Below are 23,733 nucleotides of genomic sequence, written 5' to 3'. Positions count from 1 at the left end.
CTGTGTGTGTGTGTGTGTGTGTGTGTGTGTGTTTGTGCGTGTGTGCTCCAACAGATGAAGTAGATTCAGACTGTGCGTGTGTGTAGTCTAGAGGTTAAGAAGCACTTTGGGAAGGACACATTAGAGAGAATGATGGAGAATGCATCTTAAAGGTTAAGCAGCCTGTTATCCACAATGTAAAAGATAGTCAAAACCCACACTGCCTCACATCACCACAAAACAACACCAAATAAAATACCTCCATCTTGTCTGTCTCTCTCTCTTTCCATGTCTCTCTCTCTGTCTCTCTTTCCATGTCTCTCTCTCTGTCTGTCTTTCCATGTCTCTCTCCCTGTCTCTCTCTCTTTCCGTATCTCTCTCTTTTTCCGTGTGTCTCTCTCTTTCCGTGTCTCTCTCTCCGTGTCTCTCTCTCTGTCTCTCTCTCTCTTTCCGTGTCTCTCTTTCTCTGTCTCTCTCTTTCCATGTCTCTCTCTCTGTCTCTCTTTCCATGTCTCTCTCCCTGTCTCTCTCTTTTTCCGTGTCTCTCTCTTTTTCCGTGTCTCTCTCTCTTTCCGTGTCTCTCTCTCTCTCTGTGTCTCTCTCTCTGTCTCTCTTTCCATGTCTCTCTCTCTGTCTCTCTTTCCATGTCTCTCTCCCTGTCTCTCTCTCTTTCCGTGTCTCTCTCTCTTTCCGTGTCTCTCTCTCTTTCCGTGTCTCTCTCAATTCAATTCAATTCAATTCAAGGGCTTTATTGGCATGGGAAACATGTGTTAACATTGCCAAAGCAAGTGAGGTAGATAATATATAAAGTGAATATATAAAGTGAGATAAACAATAAAAATTAACAGTAAACATCACACATACAGAAGTTTCAAAACAATAAAGACATTACAAATGTCATATTATATATATATACAGTGTTTTAACAATGTACAAATGGTAAAGGACACAAGATAAAATAAATAAGCATAGATATGGGTTGTATTTACAATGGTGTGTGTTCTTCACTGGTTGCCCTTTTCTCGTGGCAACAGGTCACAAATCTTGCTGCTGTGATGGCACACTGTGGAATTTCACCCAGTAGATATAGGAGTTTATCAAAATTGGGTTTGTTTTAGAATTTTTTGTGGATCTGTGTAATCTGAGGGAAATATGTCTCTCTAATATGGTCATACATTGGGCAGGAGGTTAGGAAGTGCAGCTCAGTTTCCACCTCATTTTGTGGGCAGTGAGCACATAGCCTGTCTTCTCTTGAGAGCCCGGTCTGCCTACGGCGGCCTTTCTCAATAGCAAGGCTATGCTCACGGAGTCTGTACATAGTCAAAGCTTTCCTTAATTTTGGGTCAGTCACAGTGGTCAGGTATTCTGCCGCTGTGTACTCTCTGTGTAGGGCCTAATAGCATTCTAGTTTGCTCTGTTTTTTTGTTAATTCTTTCTTTCTCTCTCTCTATCTCTCTCTCTCTCCGTGTCTCTCTCTCTGTCTCTCTCTCTCTTTCCGTGTCTCTTTCTCTCTGTCTCTCTCTCTTTCCATGTCTCTCTCTCTCTGTCTCACTCTCTTTCCATGTCTCTCTCGCTTTCTATGTCTCTCTCTCTGTCTCTCTCTCTCTTTCCGTGTCTCTGTCTCTCTCTCTTTCCATGTCTCTCTCTCTGTCTCTCTCTCTTTCCGTGTCTCTCTCTCTCTCTGTCTCACTCTCTCTGTCTCTCTTTCTGTGTCTCTCTCTCTTTCTGTGTCTCTCTCTGTCTCTCTCTCTTTCCGTCTCTCTCTCTCTGTCTCACTCTCTTTCTATGTCTATCTCTCTGTCTCTCTCTCTTTCCGTGTCTCTCTCTCTGTCTCTCTCCCTTTCTGTGTCTCTCTCTCTGTCTCTCTCCCTTTCTGTGTCTCTCTCTCTTTCCACGTCTCTCTCTCTCTCTCTCTCTCTGTCTCACTCTCTTTCTATGTCTCTCTCTCTGCCTCCCTCTGTCTCTCTCTCTTTCCGTGTCTCTCTCTCTTTCCATGTCTCTCTCTCTTTCCGTGTCTCTCTCTCTTTCCGTGTCTCTCTCTCTGTCGCTCTCTCTCTCTTAGCCTGAGGACAACAGGATGAACAGTAAGGTCTATGGGTGAATCCTGAATTATACCTTATTCCCCTTATAAGGCTCTGGGCAAAAGAAGTGCACTACATAGGGAATAGTTGGCAATTTGTGATACAACCACAGTAAAAGCTGCCTTGTTCACTCTCTGTAAAGTGAGACAGCCTGAGGACAAAAGGGTGGACAGGAAGAGCAACTGTGTCCTATTCCCTTCATAGTGCACTACTTTTGACCATACCCATTGGACTCTGATCAGAAGAAGTGCACTACTTAGGGAATAGGCTGCCATTTGGGATACAGTTAATATATATATATATATCAACTCTGGGGTATAAAAACTAAACAGAATCCCTCTGATAACGGCCAGTATAACATCACTGGTACACATTAATGACAAAGTTAGTACATTAACGATATGAAGCTTCATTCCACATATTTTTTACCATCAAAGAAGACTATGTGACTAAAATGTGACTAAAATTACTATGTTACAACTGAGTAACATATTAGTGTCTGTCTGTCTGTCTGTCTGTTCTAGGTTGGACTAAACAAAGGATATAACAGAGATATTGAGCCTTGGGTTGAGTGTTGAAGCAGTGTGTGTGTGTGTGTGTGTGTGTCAGAGGAGAAGAGACGCGTGTGTGTGTGTGTGTGTCAGAGGAGAAGAGACGCTGCAGCAGGGGGCTGTGAATGGTTGTTTCCTGACTAAGCTGTGTCTTGCATCTCAAGTCAGAGTGAATGAGGTGGCTACTGGCTAAAGCTGAGGCTAGCTTCCAGAATTACACCCTATCCCCTATCTATAATCAACTTCTTTTAGTGGACTAAAAAGCGAACAGGGGGCAATTTGGGACTATTCCTGACTGTTCCTGAGGCTAGAGCGCTAACTAGGGTCACAAGCTGACCATGACAAATGGTATGCGTCCCAAATTACACCCTATTGGCATTGTGATCTGGTCAGAAGTAGTGTACTATGTAGGGAATAGGGTGCCATTTGGGAGACGACCATAGAAACTGAAATGGATAACCACTCCCCCATTCAGTCCCTGACACATTTATACTGAAGTGTCTCCCCAGCCTCATCAGAACAGTGGAGAGGGGACATCCATTCCCCTCTACAACCTCATCAGAACAGTGGAGAGGGGACATCCATTCCCCTACACAACCTCATCAGAACAGTGGAGAGGGGACATCCGTTCCCCTCTACAACCTCATCAGAACAGTGGAGAGGGGACATCTGTTCCCCTCTACAACCCCATCAGAACAGGGGAGAGGGGACATCCGTTCCCCTCTACAACCTCATCAGAACAGTGGATAGGGGACATCCGTTCCCCTCTACAACCTCATCAGAACAGTGGAGAGGGGACATCCGTTCCTCTCTACAACCTCATCAGAACAGGGGAGAGGGGACATCCGTTCCCCTCTACAACCTCATCCGAACAGTGGAGAGGGGACATCCGTTCCCCTCTACAACCTCATCAGAACAGTGGAGAGGGGACATCCGTTCCCCTCTACAACCTCATTAGAACAGTGGAGAGGGGACATCCGTTCCCCTCTAAAACCTCATCAGAACAGTGGAGAGGGGACATCCGTTCCCCTCTACAACCTCATCAGAACAGTGGAGAGGGGACATCCGTTCCCCTCTAAAACCTCATCAGAACAGTGGAGAGGGGACAGCCTTTCCCCTCTACAACCTCATCAGAACAGTGGAGAGGGGACAGCCGTTCCCCTCTAAAACCTCATCAGAACAGGGGAGAGGGGACATCCGTTCCCCGCTATATCCTAACCAGACAGAAGCAGAAGCTATTCTTCTCCAAAAAATTGTTTTTGCCATGACTGCTGGCACACAGCTTTCCTCCCCTGTGGTGAGGTGGTAGCCCCTCTCTCCTTCTCTCTCCATCCCTGTCGCGTCTTCTCTTTCAGTCTCTATTTTTATCTATTACCCCTCTCCTTTCCTATATCTCTCTCTCTCTAAATCTCTATCTCCCCTTCCTCTCTCCAGGCAGGCAGGGTTGAGTGTAACAGCCAAAGGGATTTTCAGGCTGCGATAGTGTCGGCCATGGCCCAGACACAGTCTAATGGGGATTGGGCCTCTTTTGCAGTTTTCAAAGCTCTCTGACAAACCTAGGTCAGCAGCTGGAAAATAAACAGAGTTTTTTTTCTGGGGCATTTTCACAGGCAGCCTTCTCTCTCTCTGTCTCTCTCAATCCCGCTCTCTCTATATCTCTCTCTCTCTCTCTGTCTCTCTGTCTGTCTCTCTCTCTATGTCTCTCTCTCTGTCTCTCTCTCTATGTCTCTCTCAATCCCACTCTCTCTGTCTCTCTCTCTCTCTCTCTCTCTCTCTCTCTGTCTCTCTCTCTCTCTCTGTCTCTCTCTGTCTCTCTCTGTCTCTCTCTCTCTCTGTCTCTCTGTCTCTCTCTCTCTCTCTATGTCTCTCTGTCTGTCTCTCTCTCTCTATGTCTCTCTCAATCCCGCTCTCTCTGTCTCTCTCTCTCTCTATGTCTCTCTCTCTGTCTCTCTCTCTATGTCTCTTTCAATCCCGCTCTCTCTGTCTCTCTCTCTCTCTCTCTGTCTCTCTCTCTGTCTCTGTCTCTCTCTGTCTCTCTCTGTCTCTCTCTCTCTCTCTCTCTCTGTCTCTCTGTCTCTCTCTGTCTCTCTCAATCCCGCTCTCTCTGTCTCTCTCCCTCAATCTCTCTCTCTCACTCACTTTCTTTCTTTCTCCCTCCCTCTCTCCCTCCCTCCCTCCCTCCCTCCCTCCCTCCATCCCTCCCTCTCTCTCGCTCTCTCTATCTCTTTCTCTCTCTCTGTCTGTCTCTCTGTTTGTCTCTCTCTCTCTCTCTCTCTCTCTCTCTCTCTCTCTCTCTATCTATCTATCTCTCCCACTCTATCTCTCCCACTCTATCTCTCTCTGAATTCAATTCAATTCAATTCAAGGGGCTGTATTGGAATGGGAAACATATGTTAACATTGCCAAGGCAAGAGAACAAGATAATATACAAAAGTGAAATAAACAATAAAAATGAACAGTAAACATTACACTCACAGAAGTTCCAAAAGACTAAAGACAGGTCAAGTGTCATATTATGTCTATATACAGTGTTGTAACGATGTGCAAATGGTTAAAGTACAAAAGGGAAGATAAATAAAAATAAATATGGGTTGTATTTACAATGGTGTTTGTTCTTCACTGATTGCCCTTTTCTGGTGGCAGCAGGTCACAAATCTCCACACATTTTTTGTGGATCTGTGTAATCTGAGGGAAATATGTGTCTCTAATATGGTCATACATTTGGCAGGAGGTTAGGAATTATAGCTCAGTTTCCACCTCATTTTGTGGGCAGTGAGCACATAGCCTGTCTTCTCTTGAGAGCCCGGTCTGCCTATGGCGGCCTTTCTCAATAGCAAGGCTATGCTCACGGAGTCTGTACATAGTCAAAGCTTTCCTTAAGTTTGGGTCAGTCACAGTGGTCAGGTATTCTGCCACTGTGTACTCTCTGTGTAGGGCCAAATAGCATTCTAGTTTACTCTGTTTTTATTGTTAATTCTTTCCAATGTGTCAAGTAATTATCTTTTTGTTTTCTCATGATTTGGTTGGGTCTAATTGTGTTGATGTCCTGTGGCTCTGTGGAGTCTGTTTGTGTTTGTGAACAGAGCCCCAGGACCAGCTTGCTTAGGGGACTCATCTCCAGGTTCATCTCTCTGTAGGTGATAGCTTTGTTATGGAAGGATTTGGGAATCACTTCCCATTAGGTGGTTGTAGGATTTAACGGCTCTTTTCTGGATGCGGGGCGGCAGGGTAGCCTAGTGGTTAGAGCATTGGACTAGTAACCAGAAGGTTGCAAGTTCAAATCCTTTAGCTGACAAGGTACAAATCTGTCGTTCTGCTCCTGAACTGGCAGTTAACCCACTGTTCCTAGCCCGTCTTTAAAAATAAGAATTTGTTCTTAACTGACTTGCCTAATTAATAAAAAATAAACAAATAAATGTTCTTTCTCCCATTTTGTGAATTATTGGTTGGTGAGCGGACCCCAGACCTCACAACCATAAGGGGCAACTATTTCAAGTATTTTAGCCAGATCCTAGTTGGTATGTCAAATTTTATGTTCCTTTTGATGGCATAGCCTTGTCTCTCAGAACGTTCACAGCTTTGTGGAAGTTACTTGTGGCACTGATGTTTAGGCCGAGGTATGTTTAGCTCTTTGTGTGCATTTGGGCAACGGTGTCAATATGGTATTTGTATTTGTGGTCCTGGCGACTGGACCTTTTTTAGAACACCATTATTTTGGTCTTACTGAGATTTACTGACAGGGCCCAGGTCTGGCAGAATCTGTGCAAAAGATCTAGGTGCTGCTGTAGGCCCTCCTTGGTTGGTGACAGAAGCACCAGATCATCAGCAAACAGTAGACATTTGACTTCAGATTCTAGTAGGGTGAGGCCGGGTGCTGCAGACTGTTCTAGTGCCCGCGCCAATTCGTTGATATATATGTTGAAGAGGGTGGGTTTAAGCTGCATTTAAGCTGCATTTAACCTGTCTCACCCCTCGGCCCTGTGGGAAGAAATATGTGTTTTTTGCCTATTTTAACTGCACACCTGATGTTTCTGTACACAGATTTTATAGTGTCGTATGTTTTTCCACCAACACCACTTTCCATCAATTTGTATAGCAGACCCTCATGCCAAATTGAGTCAAAGGCTTTTTTGAAATCAACAAAGCATGAGAAAACTTTGCCTTTATTTTGTTTTGTTTGTTTGTCAATTAGGGTGTGCAGGGTGAATATGTGGTCTGTCATATGATAATTTGGTAAAAAGCCAACTTGACATTGGCTCAGTACAGTCTGCTGTTGATGATAATGCAGTGGATTTTTCCAAGGTTGCTGTTGACACATATCTCACGGTAGTTATTTGGGTCAAATTTGTCTCCACTTTTGTGGATTGGGGTGATCAGTCCTCGGTTCCAAATATTGGGGAAAATGCCAGAGCTGAGGATGATGTTAAAGAGTTTAAGTATAAGCAATTGGAATTTGTTGTGTGTGTATTTGATCATTTCATTGAGGATACCATCAACACCACAGTGTCACGACTTCCACCGAAGGTGTTTCCTCTCCTAGTTCGGGCGGTGTTCGGCGGTCGGCATCGCCGGTCTTCTAGTCCTCACCGATCCATGTTTCCTGTCCTAGTTGGGGCGGTGTTCGGCGCTCAGCGTCGCCGGCCTTCTAGTCCTCACCGATCCATGTTTCCTCTCCTAGTTGGGGCGGTGTTCGGCGGTCGGCATCGCCGGTCTTCTAGTCCTCACCGATCCATGTTTCCTCTCCTAGTTGGGACGGTGCTCGGCGGTCGGCGTCGCCGGCCTTCTAGTCATCACCGATCCATGTTTCCTCTCCTAGTTGGGGCGGTGTTCGGCGCTCGGCGTCTCCGGCCTACTAGTCCTCACCGATCCATGTTTCCTCTCCTAGTTGGGGCGGTGTTCGGCGCTCGGCGTCGCCGGCCTTCTAGTCCTCACCGATCCATGTTTCCTCTCCTAGTTGGGGCGGTGTTCGGCGCTCGTAGTCGCCGGCCTTCTAGTCCTCACCGATCCATGTTTCCTGTCCTAGTTGGGGCGGTGTTCGGCGCTCAGCGTCGCCGGCCTTCTAGTCCTCACTGATCCATGTTTCCTCTCCTAGTTGCGGCGGTGCTCGGCGGTCGGTATCGCCGGTCTTCTAGTCCTCACCGATCCATGTTTCCTCTCCTAGTTGGGACGGTGCTCGGCGGTCGGCGTCGCCGGCCTTCTAGTCATCACCGATCCATGTTTCCTCTCCATGTTGGGGCGGTGTTCGGCGCTCGGCGTCTCCGGCCTTCTAGTCCTCACCGATCCATGTTTCCTCTCCTAGTTGGGGCGGTGCTCGGCGGTCGGCTTCGCCGGCCTTCTAGTCCTCACCGATCCATGTTTCCTCTCCTAGTTGGGGCGGTGTTCGTCGGTCGGCGTTTCCGGTCTACTAGTCCTCACCGATCCATGTTTCCTCTCCTAGTTGGGGCGGTGTTCGGCGCTCGGCGTCGCAGGCCTTCTAGTCCTCACCGATCCATGTTTCCTCTCCTAGTTGGGGCGGTGCTCGGCGGTCGGCGTCGCCGGCCTTCTAGTCCTCACCGATCCATGTTTCCTCTCCTAGTTGGGGCGGTGTTCGGCGGTCGGCGTCTCCGGCCTACTAGTCCTCACCGATCCATGTTTCCTCTCCTAGTTGGGGCGGTGTTCGGCGGTTGGCGTCTCTGGCCTACTAGTCCTCACCAATCCATGTTTCCTCTCCTAGTTGTGGCGGTGTTCGGCGCTCGGCGTCGCCGGCCTTCTAGTCCTCACCGATCCATGTTTCCTCTCCTAGTTGGGGCGGTGTTCGGCGCTCGGCGTCGCCGGCCTTCTAGTCCTCACTGATCCATGTTTCCTCTCCTAGTTGGGGCGGTGCTCGGCGGTCGGCGTCGCCGGCCTTCTAGTCCTCACCGATCCATGTTTCCTCTCCTAGTTGGGGCAGTGCTCGGCGGTCGGCGTTGCCGGCCTTCTAGTCCTCACCGATCCATGTTTCCTTTTTCGTCTGTTTTGTCTTTGGCTCATTCACATTTTCATTCGCTTTCATTTCTGTTTGTATATTTACCCCTGTTTCCCCGCTTAGGTTTGTGTGGGATTATTTTCCTGTTGCTTGTGGAGGCTTTCCTCTGTGTATTTTGCGTGTGGTTATTATAGTAAGGTGCGCTGTGTTTTTGCACCTTTTGGGAGTACTGTTAGTTCCCACTGTGTTGGGCATTGTTTTTGGGGTATTGTACTGTACCGTGTTTTTGGACTTGCCCTTATTAAAATATACGCGACACTGACATCTCTGCCCCCCTGCGTTTGACTCCTCACCTACCTTCAATGCGTAAACGCACAGGCCTTTTTGGGTTGGAGGGTTTTTATTTTGTCCTGTAGTTCATTCAAGGTAATTGGAGAATCCAGTGGGTTCTGGTAGCCTTTAAAGATTTGCATTTGATAATGTATATGTTTTTGCTGTTTGTTCTTTGTTATAGAGCCAAAAAGATTGGAGAAGTGGTTTATCCATACATCTCCATTTTGGATAGATAATTCTTTATGTTGTTGTTTGTTTAGTGTTTTTCAATTTTCCCAGAAGTGGTTAGAGTCTATGGATTCTTCAATTACATTGAGCTGATTTCTGATGTGCTGTTCCTTCTTTTTCGATAGTGCATTTCTGTATTGTTTTAGTGATTCACCATACTGATGACTCAGGTTTTCTGGGTCTCTATGTTTTTGGTTGAACAGGTTTTCTCAATTTCTTTCTTAGGATATTTGCATTCTTCATCAAACCATTTGTCATTGTTGTTCATTTTCTTCGGTTTTCTGTTTGAAATTTTTAGATTAGATAGGGAAGCTGAGCTGTCAAATATACTGTTGACATTTTCTATCTCCGAATTGACAGCTTCACTATTACAGTGGAGACAGTGGAGAGTTTTGTCCGGGATATTGTCTAGAAGGGATTGAATTTGTTGTTGCCTAATTGTTTTTGGTAGGTTTTCACACTACATTCCTTCCATCTATAGCATTTTTTTAAATGACTTAGTTCCTTTGGCTTTGATGCCTCGTGATTGAGTATTGCTCTGTTCAAGTAGACTGTGATTTTGCTGTGGTCTGATAGGGGTGTCAGTGGGCTGACTGTGAACGCTCTGAGAAACTCCGGGTTAAGGTCAAGTTCTTGTCCAGTTCTGGCATTTCGGTCGCCACAGACTAGTACATGTCCCTGGGCCTAAAAAAGATTGATTTCCCTCTCCAGGATGGAGAACCTGTCTTCATTAAAGGTGATTCTAGTGGGGGGATATAAACTCAGAAAAAAAAAAAACTTCCTCTCACTGTCAACTATGTTTATTTTCAACAAACTTAACATGTGTAAATATTTGTATGAACATAACAAGATTCAACAACTAAGACATAAACTGAACAAGTTCCACAGACATGTGACTAACAGAAATTGAATAATGTGTCCCTGAACAAAGGGAGGTCAAAATCAAGAGTAACAGTCAGTATATGTTGTACTGCAGTGCATCTCCTCCTCATGGACTGCACCAGATTTGCCAGTTCTTGTGAGATGTTACCCCACACTTCCACCAAGGCACCTGCAAGTTCCCGGACATTTCTGGGGGGAATGGCCCTAGCCCTCACCCTCCGATCCAACAGGTCCCAGATGTGCTCAATGGATTGAGATCCGGGATCTTTGCTGGCCATGGCAGTATAGCTGGTGGCATTGTCATGTTGGAGGGTCATGTCAGGATGAGCCTGCAGGAAGGGTACCACATGATGGAGGAGGATGTCTTCCCTGTAATGCACAGCGTTGAGATTGCCTGCAATGACAACGAGCTCAGTTCAATGACGCTGTGACACACCGACCCAGACAATTGCGGACCCTCCACCTCCAAATCGATCCCGCTCCAGAGTACAGGCCTCGGAGTAACGCTCATTCCTTCGACAATAAACGCGAATCCGAACATCACCCCTGGTGATACAAAACCGCGACTCGTCAGTGAAGAGCACTTTTTGCCAGTCCTGTCTGGTCCAGCGACGGTGGGTTTGCGGCCATAGGCAGCGTTGTTGCCGGTGATGTCTGGTGAGGACCTGCCTTACAATAGGCCTACAAGCCCTCATTCCAGCCTCTCTCAGCCTATTGCAGACAGTCTGAGCACTGATGGAGGGATTTTGCGTTCCTGGTGTAATTTGGGCAGTTGTTGTTGCCATTCTGTACCTGTCCCGCAGGTGTGATGTTCGGATGTACCGATCCTGTGCAGGTGTTGCTACACGTGGTCTGCCACTGCGAGGACGATCAGCTGTCCGTCCTGTCTCCCACTAGCGCTGTCTTAGGCGTCTCACAGTACGGACATTTATTGCCCTGGCCACATCTGCAGTCCTCATGCCTCCTTGCAGCATGCCTAAGGCACATTCATGCAGATGAGCAGGGACTATGGGCATCTTTCTTTTGGTGTTTTTCAGAGTCAAGTAGAAAGGCCTCTTTAGTGTCCTAAGTTATCATAACTGTCACCATTGCCTGCAATGTAATCTGTAAGCTGTTAGTGTCTTAACGACCATTCCATAGGTATATGTTCATTAATTGTTTATGGTTCATTGAATAAGCATGGAAAACAATGTTTAAACCCTTTACAATGAAGATCTGTGAAGTTATTTCAATTTTTACAAATTATCTTTGAAAGACAGGGTCTTGAAAAAGGGACAATTATTTTTTTGCTGAGTTTAGGTAGCACACAGGAGGAAATGTATCTCTCTCTCTCTCTCTCTACCTCTCTCTCTCTCCCTCTCTCTCTCTCTCTCTACCACTCTCAATCTCTTTCTCCCTCACTCCCTCTCTCTAGCGCTCTCTCTCTCTCTCTCTCTCTCTCCCGTACTCCCTATCTCTATACCTCTCTATTTCTCCCTCCCTGCGTCTGGTACAATCTTGTGACAGGTTTCTGACCTGCATGTGAACGGCAGTCGAGTGTACCTGAAAAATCAAGGACAGGACTTGAAAATGCCTTTTTCTCTCCACTTCTCTCAACCTGTCTGATGAAAGAGGTTAAACTAGGACAGAGAGGGTCATGTGTCCTGTATGCCTCTCAAAAATCTATGACACCATCTGGAGAACAGTGAACTCTATGGGAGATCGTTTTAAAAGCTCACCTGGGCTGGCTACTCACATTGGAACTGCAAGTTTAAAATAAAGACATAAACAGCTAGTGCCTTAGTAATGTACCATATACGTTTAAAATAAAGACATAAACAGCTAGTGCCTTAGTAATGTACCATATACGTTTAAAATAAAGACATAAACAGCTAGTGCCTTAGTATGTACCATATAAGTTTATAATAAAGACATAAACAGCTAGTGCCTTAGTAATGTACCATATAAGTTTATAATAAAGACATAAACAGCTAGTGCCTTAGTAATGTACCATATAAGGGAATGGGGTGTCATTGGAGACACATAATGAACACAGCACCAGAGGATGTAAAAAAACAACACGTTTTATACTTTTTCGTTATACCATTAAACTCACACAATCGCAGTGATGACTTCATGAAGGAGCGCCCTGGGTTTAAATAGGTCTCGGTTAAAGTCCAGGAATTAATGAAATGAGCTACCAGTATAGAGGAAGTCTTTCACACAGTAACCCTCATCAGGGTCTGTATGAACTCATAAAGCAAAGTCAACCTGTCTGTCTGTCTGTCTGTCTGTCTGTCTGTCTGTCTGTCTGTCTGTCTGTCTGTCTGTCTGTCTAGCCAATCTAGCAGGGAATCGAAGGGATATTTGCCGCTATGGATCGATGCCTCTGCCCCTCATTAAACCTCTCCTCAGTTCAGTTATTCAGAGAGAGAAAATGAGTGGCTATACGTAAGGCTATATGTAATTAATAATTTGAAAAATACCAATGCACACACACACACACACACACACACACACACACACACACACACACACACACACACACACACACACACACACACACACACACACACACACACACACACACACACACACACACACCCCCTCTGTAGCCCAAATGCTGATGTTGCATGTTCAGCCTCCTCCACATGACCTTAGCCCATACCTGCCTGGCCTGGACATTACAGTGCACCAGCCAGCGGTGGAATAACTAAGGAAGGTCATGTGTTGTATGTATCAACACTCGATGACGCCCTGGTCACTGCGAGAGTCATAACAGACTTCTATACTGAAACATGACGCACATTTTCTATTCAGACACTAGAGAAACTTTGATCTTAGGACAGGTTATTGTACGGTTCTCCACTTTCCGAGGCCTCTCTCTCTCTTTCACTCTGCCTGTCTCTCTCTGTCTAAAACCTTCTCCCACCCTCCCTATCTCTCTCTCTCTCTCTCTTTCACTCTGCCTGTCTCTCTCTGTCTGAAGCCTTCTCCCTCCCTCCCTATCTCTGTCTCTCTCTCTCTTTCACAATGCCTGTCTCTCTCTGTCTGAAACCTTCTCCCTCCCTCCCTCTCTCTCTCTCTCTCTCTTTCACTCTGCCTGTCTCTCTGTCTCTCTCTCGTTCACTCTGCCTGTCTCTCTCTGTCTGAAACCTTCTCCCTCCCTCCCTATCTCTCTATCTCTCTCTCTCACGCTGCCTGTCTCTCTGTCTCTCTCTCTCTTTCACTCTGCCTGTCTCCCTCTGTCTCTCTCTCTCTCTTTCACTCTGCCTGTCTCTCTCTGTCTGAAGCCTTCTCCCTCCCTCCCTATCTCTCTCTCTCTCTCTCTCTCTCTCTCTCTCTTTCACTCTGCCTCTCTCTCTCTCTCTCTCTCTCTCTCTCTCTCTCTCTTTCACTCTGCCTGTCTCTCTCTGTCTGAAGCCTTCTCCCTCCCTCCCTATCTCTGTCTCTCTCTCTCTTTCACTCTGCCTGTCTCTCTCTGTCTGAAGCATTCTCTCTCTCTCTCTCTCTCTCTCTCTCTCTCTCTCTCTCTCTCTCTCTCTCTCTCTCTCTCTCTCTCTCTCAGTGATGGAAAGTTTATGCCAGTGTTGAGTGGTTTCATCATACCACTCATAACCTTCTCTGTGTTGGCATAGTTTGGCTAATATACAGTGCCTTGCCAAAGTATTCGGCCCCCTTGAACTTTGCGACCTTTTGCCACATTTCAGGCTTCAAACATAAAGATATAAAACTGTATTTTTTTGTGAAGAATCAACAACAAGTGGGACACAATCATGAAGTGGAACAACATTTATTGGATATTTCAAACTTTTTTAACAAATCAAGACTTGAAAAATTGGGCGTGCAAAATTATTCAGCCCCCTTAAGTTAATACTTTGTAGCGCCACCTTTTGCTGCGATTACAGCTGTAAGTCGCTTGGGGTATGTCTATCAGTTTTGCACATCGAGAGACTGACATTTTTTTCCATTCCTCCTTGCAAAACAGCTCGAGCTCAGTGAGGTTGGATGGAGAGCATTTGTGAACAGCAGTTTTCAGTTCTTTCCACAGATTCTCGATTGGATTCAGGTCTGGACTTTGACTTGGCCATTCTAACACCTGGATATGTTTATTTTTGAACCATTCCATTGTAGATTTTGCTTTATGTTTTGGATCATTGTCTTGTTGGAAGACAAATCTCCGTCCCAGTCTCAGGTCTTTTGCAGACTCCATCAGGTTTTCTTCCAGAATGGTCCTGTATTTGGCTCCATCCATCTTCCCATCAATTTTAACCATCTTCCCTGTCCCTGCTGAAGAAAAGCAGGCCCAAACCATGATGCTGCCACCACCATGTTTGACAGTGGGGATGGTGTGTTCAGGGTGATGAGCTGTGTTGCTTTTAGGCCAAACATAACGTTTTGCATTGTTGCCAAAAAGTTCAATTTTGGTTTCATCTGACCAGAGCACCTTCTTCCACATGTTTGGTGTGTCTCCCAGGTGGCTTGTGGCAAACTTTAAACGACACTTTTTATGGATATCTTTAAGAAATGGCTTTCTTCTTGCCACTCTTCCATAAAGGCCAGATTTGTGCAAAAAAAAATTTGTGCAATATACGACTGATTGTTGTCCTATGGACAGAGTCTCCCACCTCAGCTGTAGATCTCTGCAGTTCATCCAGAGTGATCATGGGCCTCTTGGCTGCATCTCTGATCAGTCTTCTCCTTGTATGAGCTGAAAGTTTAGAGGGACGGCCAGGTCTTGGTAGATTTGCAGTGGTCTGATACTCCTTCCATTTCAATATTATCGCTTGCACAGTGCTCCTTGGGATGTTTAAAGCTTGGGAAATATTTTTGTATCCAAATCCGGCTTTAAACTTCTTCACAACAGTATCTCGGACCTGCCTGGTGTGTTCCTTGTTCTTCATGATGCTCTCTGCGCTTTTAACGGACCTCTGAGACTATCACAGTGCAGGTGCATTTATACGGAGACTTGATTACACACAGGTGGATTGTATTTATCATCATTAGTCATTTAGGTCAACATTGGCTCATTCAGAGATCCTCACTGAACTTCTGGAGAGAGTTTGCTGCACTGAAAGTAAAGGGGCTGAATAATTTTGCACGCCCAATTTTTCAGTTTTTGATTTGTTAAAAAAGTTTGAAATATCCAATAAATGTTGTTCCACTTCATGATTGTGTCCCACTTGTTGTTGATTCTTCACAAAAAAATACAGTTTTATATCTTTATGTTTGAAGCCTGAAATGTGGCAAAAGGTCGCAAAGTTCAAGGGGGCCGAATACTTTCGCAAGGCACTTTATATTAAGTAGCTATTAAGTTTTTTCAATGTAATCATACATGCACTTTTATCCATACATCATTTTCGTTGAATTATTGTCTAGAAATGCTGAACTGGCCCTGAACTCCCGCTCCAATCACGACTGCTGCTTATTGTTGCTTGGCAACGATCATACAACCATTGTATTGGGAGCCTAATGCCACGCTTCTTCCTCAGAATGAATCATAGTGTACCTCTTGAGGATACATGTTCATAAAGAGATTGAAGCTTCACAATATAGCTGTGATAATTTAAGGGTTTGTAGATACCAACATATCTCTGGTGGGTGTATGACTCTGTTCCACTATAAAGGTCCTAGTGTTAGAAAAGCATTTCAAAGTTCATAACTTCATTCACAACTGACACATATATTACTGATTACTGTACAATTACTAAGAAAGTAACAGGAGTGGGTCTCCCACTTCTCTGGTTAAGGGCGCTGTACTGCAGCGCCAGCTGTGCCATCAGAGTCCCTGGGTTCGCGCCCAGGCTCTCTCGTAACCGGCCGCGACCGGGAGGTCCGTGGGGCGACTTTCAACCTTCGTCTCTCCCGAGCCCGTGCGGGAGTTGTAGCGATGAGACAAGATAGTAGCTACTAAAAACAATTGGATACCACGAAATTGGGGAGAAAAGGGGGTAAAATAAAAAATAAAAGTAACAGACAGAAACTGAATCAACCTATTGTATAAATGTACTGCATGTACTGGGCCATCATCGGATGGGGCAACAGTGTCTCCTGACCCCTCCTGACCCCTCCTGTCTCAGCATCCAGTATTTATGCTGCAGTAGTTTATGTGTCGGGAGTCAGTCTGTTATATCTGGAGTATTTCTCCTGTCTTATCCGGTGTCCTGTGTGATTCTAATTCTCTCTCTCTCCCTAGGACAATGCCTCAGGACTACCTGACATGACTCCTTGTTGTCCCCAGTCCACCTGGCCGTGCTGCTGCTCCAGTTTCAACTGTTCTGCCTGCGGCCATGGAACCCTGACCTGTTCACTGTGATTACTATAATTTATGAACATTTGAACATCTTGGCCATGTTCTGTTATAATCTCCACCCGGCACAGCCAGAAGAGGACTGGCCACCCCTCATAGCCTGGTTTCTTCCTAGGTTTTGGCCTTTCTAGGGAGTTTTTCCTAGCCACCGTGCTTCTACACCTGCATTGCTTGCTGTGTAGAGGTTTTGGGCTGGGTTTCTGTACAGCACTTTGAGATATGAGCTGATGTACGAAGGGCTATATAAATAAATTTGATTTACTATTATGTCATTCTAGAATGTACTGCGTGGACTATCCCCAATTTCGTGGTATCCAATTGTTTTTAGTAGCTACTGTTTTGTCTTATCGCTACAACTCCCGTACGGGCTCGGGAGAGACGAAGGTTGATACACAACCCAACCAAGCCGCACTGCTTCTTAACACAGCGCGCATCCAATCCGGAATCCAACCGCACCAATGTGTATCAACCTTCGTCTCTCCCGAGCCCGTACGGGAGTTGTAGCGATAAGACAGTAGCTACTAAAAACAATTGGATACCACGAAATTGGGGATAGTCCACACAGTACATTCTAGAGGAAACACCGTGCACCTGGCAACCTTGGTTAGCGTACACTGCGCCCGGCCCGCCACAGGAGTCGCTGGTGCACAATGAGACATCCCTACCAGCCAAGCCCTCCCTAACCCGGGCAGCGCTAGGTCAATTGTGCATCGCCCCGCGGAACTCCCGGTCGGTTACGACAGAGCCTGGGCGCGAACCCAGAGTCTCTGATGGCACAGCTGGCGCTGCAGTACAGCGCCCTTAATCACTGCGCCACCCGGGGGGCCCCATACACTCACTCTTTCTAGAGCAGAATCATGACTAAAGCAAATTATTTAATCAACATATTTGCTTAAGTTTAACAAAGTTTGCATCATGGGAAGCTTTCAACCTACTAGAGCACAAAATAATAGTACATGCTGTATATCCATGCATTAGATTAAAAAAGTTAACAAACATGTTGAAGTAGTACTGTCACAGCAACCCTTTCCATTTCAATGAGCTAGAAGATTACAGCTCTAGTGTTGAAGAGGATGCTGAGACGCTATGCAATGCACCAAGCATATCCCAAATCGAACCCTATTCCCTAAATAGAGCCCTATGGACCCTAGTAATAAGTAGTGCACTATATAGGGAATAGGGTGCCATTTAAGATGCCAACACAGTCACCCCTTCAGCACAATCATATGTCACAAAATCAACATAGCAAACATATGATAAACTATTTCCTCATTACGAAACATGAGGAAGTTAATTGAAAATGTTTCCAAGTGGAGGTTGAATATTAAAGGGATATTTCTGTGTGTATTCTACTACGGGGACTAATTCAGAAACGCCTGTTGGGGCTCCGTCTGTCTCAAACTAAATTGGTTTACTAAAGTGAGCGGGAGTGTGTGTGTGTGTGTGTGTGTGTCTGTCTGCAAAATCACTAGGTGAGGCTAATGGCTGAGCTTCCTGCCTCTCAAATGTAACGTTTCCGAGATTTCCGACTGCTTAAAACTAACAGAACGTTAGATTTAATATCAGCTTTAATATTAAGGCTTCTGATAGTTACAATGTTTGGAGGTGAATCACCTGGCTTTTGGAAAATTTCGCTGTGATTACAAGTATAAACTTTAACCGTTGCTCTTGGAAATGACAGAATTTACAGAAAACCAAAGCAAAGAGTAGCTATGTTGACCATCCATTTTCTGTAATGAAAGTAACATCACCACTTTGTAATACAACGTTTGTATGAATCCCGAGAGGTGTAATGACTCTAATCCAATGTATCTCAATGATGCATCTTTCTCTCTACAGGAGAATGTTTGCTTGTTGTGAGTTATGACTTGCAGACAGAACTTGTCCTCGTCCCAAATGGCACCCCATGGGCCCTGGTTGAACGTAGTGCACTACCCTATAGGTCCTGGTTAAATGTAGTGCACTACCCTATGAGCCCTGGTCAACAGTAGTGCACTACAAAAGGAACAGGGTGCCATTTGGAACGGATGCCTCGACTGTTATGTGAAAATGTAATCAACAGCCTGGGTCTCAAATGCTTTCTCTTCTTGTCTCCTTTGACAAATTATTTCAATTAGAAAAAAGTCTTTCAACTCCTGAAGTTCCTCTCATTCCAACCCTGATTTAGTTTTACATAACTTTAAAGGGGGCAATCCGGAATATGAAAAACAACAATATATTTGTTTTAGGTTGGGGGAAAAAGGGATGCACCAATCACAGATTGCCCCTTTAACTCTGATTTGTGTTACATGACTTTAAAATGGCCATTCTGATTCGGATTGAATCAGCCTTGTTATTTCCATTCCGAAGAATTGATCTGTTTGTCGTGATTTAGCCTGGAAGGCTGCAATTACTAATGGACTGCGCAATGTTATCCACATTGTCATGTTTGAATTGGTTTTGATGATCAATTATGTTGTTAAGCTGTGTGTCAAATAAAATACAGTGCTTTCATATAAAAAGCAACATTACTGATGAAAAATAAGTACAAAGCATTCAATCTTCATGGACTTCATTTTACTCTCCATTTATCTCTTTATCACACACACACACGCACGCACGCACGCACGCACACGCACGCACGCACGCACACACACACACACACGTTCAGGTTAATGAGAACTGTAGGTCCCCTGCTCCTCCCAGTCAACAGTTTGATTTGAGGGTTGATAGGTGCTGATATCTCGCTGAGTTTAGAGAGATGGCATTTTCTCTCCTGTCTTTCACTCCCACCGTGTTGTCTGTCTTACATACCTCCTTTTCTACACATTTTCTTGTTGGGTTTCCTGGCACATTCCTTGGATATTCTTTTGACTGTAAAATAAATAAAAACAACTACAAAATAACAGAAAGCTCTGGAAAAGACCTGGAAGGTGACATGCAACAACTTCAGATTTAGCCAACCCCCCCCCCAAACCCTCCCCATCTCCCCATCCCTCCCTCATCAACAACAACGAAGGAGGGACTGTCCAGAGAGTAACTGGGGGTGTTTCTGCAGAAATATTCCAAAATGGTGGAATGAATTTGCTGCACGTCGGAACACAAGAAGCCCATATTCACATGCACTTCTATATAAGACCCCTTACCACCACACAGGTGCTTCAGAGTTAGACGGGACTTTCCGTTCCAGCACATTGCCAACAGTATTTGCCGTTCGTATTAAGATTAAATTGTATGCAATATTTTGTATCATTATGAACACTGGGACCATTTACAATTTCAAGCTTTGCTGTGTGGATCTTAATGGATTGAAATGTAGGTCTTCAGTTCAAATATTGTATTATTTTGTCTGTTGCACCTGTAGTTTGCAAAGACTGCAAAGACAAATGCTTGATAAGAATAGGAAAGTAAGGGGTCTTACATGGTCTAGTCTGATGCCACAGGCCTCGAGTGTACCAGAATATTTCACCAACCAACCATACAGAAGATCATTGTCTAATAGCTCTTAGCTAATCATATTATCCCCAGAACACTCACGACAGTAAGGGAAGGGAGTGCACCAAGGTACAGTACTAGGCCCAATCTGTTTCAACATCTGATTGTTTTTTTCAGGCATTTTATGTAATATTTTGTCTTTTTGGGGTGTTATTTTTTAATCAACACAAAGAGGAACCTCAAACAGTGGCATGGAAAGGGAGAGTTGATGAAAATAGATGTCTGCCATGGAAGATCAAGTCAGAATGAGGATGCTGGAGATGGTGGTGGTGGAGGACACAGACACAGCATGCACAGGGAGGACAACACGGCATGCTCCACACACACTACAGTAGCGACACACAGTCTCAGAGAGAGATAGAATAAGAGCTAGAAAATACATAAAAATTGTTTGGTTTTGTTCTCGTATACCCGACCCACTCACCATCCTCCGTAGGAACGTAGATGTTTAGATACAAACAGTCCTCGTTTTGATCCTGTATGTAAGAGGCCACTATATCCAGGCTGAAGGAGAACCATATGGGCATCATAATCTCTGGCACGGCATTGTGAATATTCTGGGGGCAAACGGGGGCAAAGTGGGTGGCGTTCTTTATCCCTGACCAGGAGGAGGGCGGCTCGGGGGGCAGGAAGCGTTTCTCTCCCACTGGGGAGGCTGCATACGGGACCCCCAAATACTGGTCCACTGGTCCCAGTATCTCACTGGGTAGGGGCACTCTCACCCCCCGGAGTTTCCCATACTGCGTGTTCACAGTGGGGTGGTAGGCCTGGCCTCGGACAGCCACCAAGCACCAGGAAAAAGTTAAGATCCAGAAGGACGCGGTGATGCTGAGGCTGGAGATGGAGCTGGGTATGTGGGCACCATGCCAGTCTCCATGGTCCTGATGCTGAGAGGAGAGGAGACTGTTTCTCCTTGGCAAAAACCACATGGTCCGTCTGAGTTTCAGCAACGACTGCAGGTCACCAACATAAACGTCGGGTCTCCTACCCGGCTCACACAGCCTTTCTTTTCCTCTCCCTGTCTTCCCCTGTTTTCCCCTGTCTCCCCTGTCTTCCCCAGTCTTCCCGTCTTCCCCTGTCTTCCCTTCGCCCAGTAATCCCGTCTCTCAGCCCAACAGTCCAGCACCCATAGATCTACTTATCAGTCTGGATAAAGGAGCTGAGCAGATAAAACAGAACAGTACAAAAATAAAAAGTTGTGCTATTTCCTTTCTTTACAGTCTTCATTCACTGTCCTCTCCTCCTCTCATCAGATCTTCCATCCTATACCTGCTGAAGAGAGGGAAGAAAAAAGAGGATAGGAACATTTATGACAATCTCCAGAGATACAGACAAACAGTTTACATTCATTTATTTTATTCACTCATGTTCTATTGACTGGTAGAGAGGGTCTTTTCTGTCCTGATATAAACCAGAACACATAAACATGACAGTGCACTTACCCATGCTATCAATCTACACAATCAAGGGCTCGGCGAGTCGCTGGGGTAAAGTGTTGCACTACTTAGTCACAGACCATTTACTGATATAAAGCCTAGCTATTGAAAGATTAACATGGCAATGAGCACACTACAAAAAAAGGCATATGTCCCTAACATGTCCCCATCTCACATAACACATAAAATACATACCAAAGGAACATTATATAAATGTTTAGAAAAAGATAAATCACTACAAACCTACACTATCAACAGTTTTTAATGACTTCCAATAACATTAAAAACATAAAAATGTCATGTTCACCTTTAGGTGGAGTTTCTCTACCTCCCCCTTCTCTATAGATAAAGATCTGATAAAATGCTGTCTCAGTTACACCTCCCCTGTCTTAGTCGAAGATAAGAGAGAAAGAGAGAGGGAGAGAGAGAGGGAGGGAGGGAGAGAGAGAGAGAGAGAAAGAGAGAGAGAGAGAGAGAGAGAGAGAGAGAGAGAGAGAGACAGGGAGGGAGGGAGGGAGAGAGAGAGAGAGAGAGGGAGAGGGAGGGAGAGAGTTTGAGAGAGGGAGGGGGGAGTGAGAGAGAGACAATGAGAGAGAGAGAGAGAGAAAGGGAGCAAAACCCCCGTCAACCCCTCTACCTCCTCAACCTCCCATCCTCAACTACCCCTGCTCCTAGACTCCCCTTCTCAACCCATCCTCAAACCCACTCCTCAACCTCCCTACTCCTCAAACCCCCCCCCCCCTTCAACTCCACCCTCCTCCTACTCCCCCCTCTTCAAACCCCTCCTCAACCCCCACCTCTACCCCATACCACCTCAACCCCCTCCTCCTAGCCCCCCCTGGCCCAGCTCAGCCTCAGTGGCTAGCAGCTGGCTAAATAGGACAGGCAGGAGCACTGTCCAATAACAGTAGAGAGAAGTAAAGCCAGGAGTTTAGAGGATATTGCATTCCAAAATGACTGTAAATGATTTATAATGTACCAGCAGGCGTCAGGCCCACTAACCACTCAGGGAAAAGTAATCAGGACATTCCTTAAGGTGCCGTTATCACTCTGAAGACCCATACACACAGGCATGATTCACACGCGCGCGTGTACTCTCTCTCTCTCTCACACACACACACACACACACACACACACACACACACACACACACACACACACACACACACACACACACGACACAGGATCAGTGAAAAGCCAATTGGAACAGTATATTTCTCCCCTCCTCACTCTGTTGAACACCCTGCCTCTCTCCTCCCCCCTCCTTTCCCTGTTGAACACCCTGCCTCTCTCCTCCCCCCTCCTCACCCTGTTGAACACCCTACCTCTCTCCTCCCCCCTCCTCACCCTGTTGAACACCCTGCCTCTCTCCTCCCCCTCCTCACCCTGTTGAAAACCCTACCTCTCTCCTCTCCCTCCTCACCCTGTTGAACACCCTGCCTCTCTCATCCCCCCTCCTCACCCTGTTGAACACCCTACCTCTCTCCTCTCCCTGTTGAACACCCTACCTCTCTCATCCCCCCTCCTCACCCTGTTGAACACCCTGCCTCTCTCCTCCCCTGCTCACTCTGTTGAACACCCTACCTCTCTCCTCCCCCCTCATCACCCTGTTGAAAACCCTGCCTCTCTCCTCCCCTGCTCACTCTGTTGAACACCCTACCTCTCTCCTCACCCTGTTGAACACCCTGCCTCTCTCCTCCCCTCCTCACTCTGTTGAACACCCTACATCTCTCCTCCCCTGCTCACTCTGTTGAACACCCTACCTCTCTTCACACCCCTCAAGTATCATCCATCCCCATGTATCATCCATCCTCATGTATCATCCATCCTCATGTATCATCCATCCCCATGTATCATCCATCCCCATGTACCATCCATCCCCGTGTACCATCAATCCCCATGTACCATCCATCCCCATCTATCATCCATCCCCATGTACCATCCATCCCCATGTATCATCCATCCCCATGTATCATCCATCCCCATGTATCATCCATCCCCATGTACCATCCATCCCCATGTATCATCCATCCCCATGTACCATCCATCCCCATGTATCATCCATCCCCATGTATCATCCATCCCCATGTATCATCCATCCCCATGTATCATCCATCCCCATGTATCATCCATCCCCATGTATCATCAATTCCCATGTATCATCCATCCTCATGTATCATCCATCCCCATGTATCATCCATCCCCATGTATCATCCATCCCCATGTACCCATTCTATCCATTCTGTAACAGATCCATACAATTCTATACATTCTGTAACCGATACATACCATTCTATCCATTCTGTAACAGATCCATACAATTCTATCCATTCTGAAACAGATCCACACAATTCTATACATTCTGTAACCGATACATACCATTCTATCCATTCTGTAACAGATCCATACCATTCTATCCATTCTGAAACAGATCCACACCCATTCTATCCATTCTGTAACAGATCCATACAATTCTATCCATTCTGAAACAGATCCACACAATTCTATACATTCTGTAACCGATACATACCATTCT

General features: G+C 45.7%; 1 protein-coding gene across 3 annotated transcripts in view; it reads right to left on the bottom strand.

Annotated features, from left to right (window-relative positions):
* The window catches only part of nlgn3a (neuroligin 3a), a 433,340-nt gene that overhangs the window by 305,244 nt on the left and 104,363 nt on the right, over nt 1-23,733 (bottom strand). For 2 of the 3 annotated variants that reach the window (XM_036970544.1, XM_036970545.1), the window contains exon 2: nt 20,186-21,033. In XM_036970544.1, coding sequence (XP_036826439.1) covers nt 20,186-20,690 — 505 coding nt within the window. In that variant the 5' untranslated portion in view covers nt 20,691-21,033. Of the gene's footprint in view, nt 1-19,080; nt 19,141-20,185; nt 21,034-23,733 lie in introns of all 3 variants that reach the window. The other variant, XM_036970546.1, reaches the window with a different exon arrangement.

This window comes from Oncorhynchus mykiss, chromosome 31 (genome assembly GCF_013265735.2).
Source record: "Oncorhynchus mykiss isolate Arlee chromosome 31, USDA_OmykA_1.1, whole genome shotgun sequence".
Taxonomy (NCBI): Eukaryota; Metazoa; Chordata; class Actinopteri; order Salmoniformes; family Salmonidae; genus Oncorhynchus; species Oncorhynchus mykiss.
This window is presented reverse-complemented; position numbering and strand designations above follow the sequence as displayed.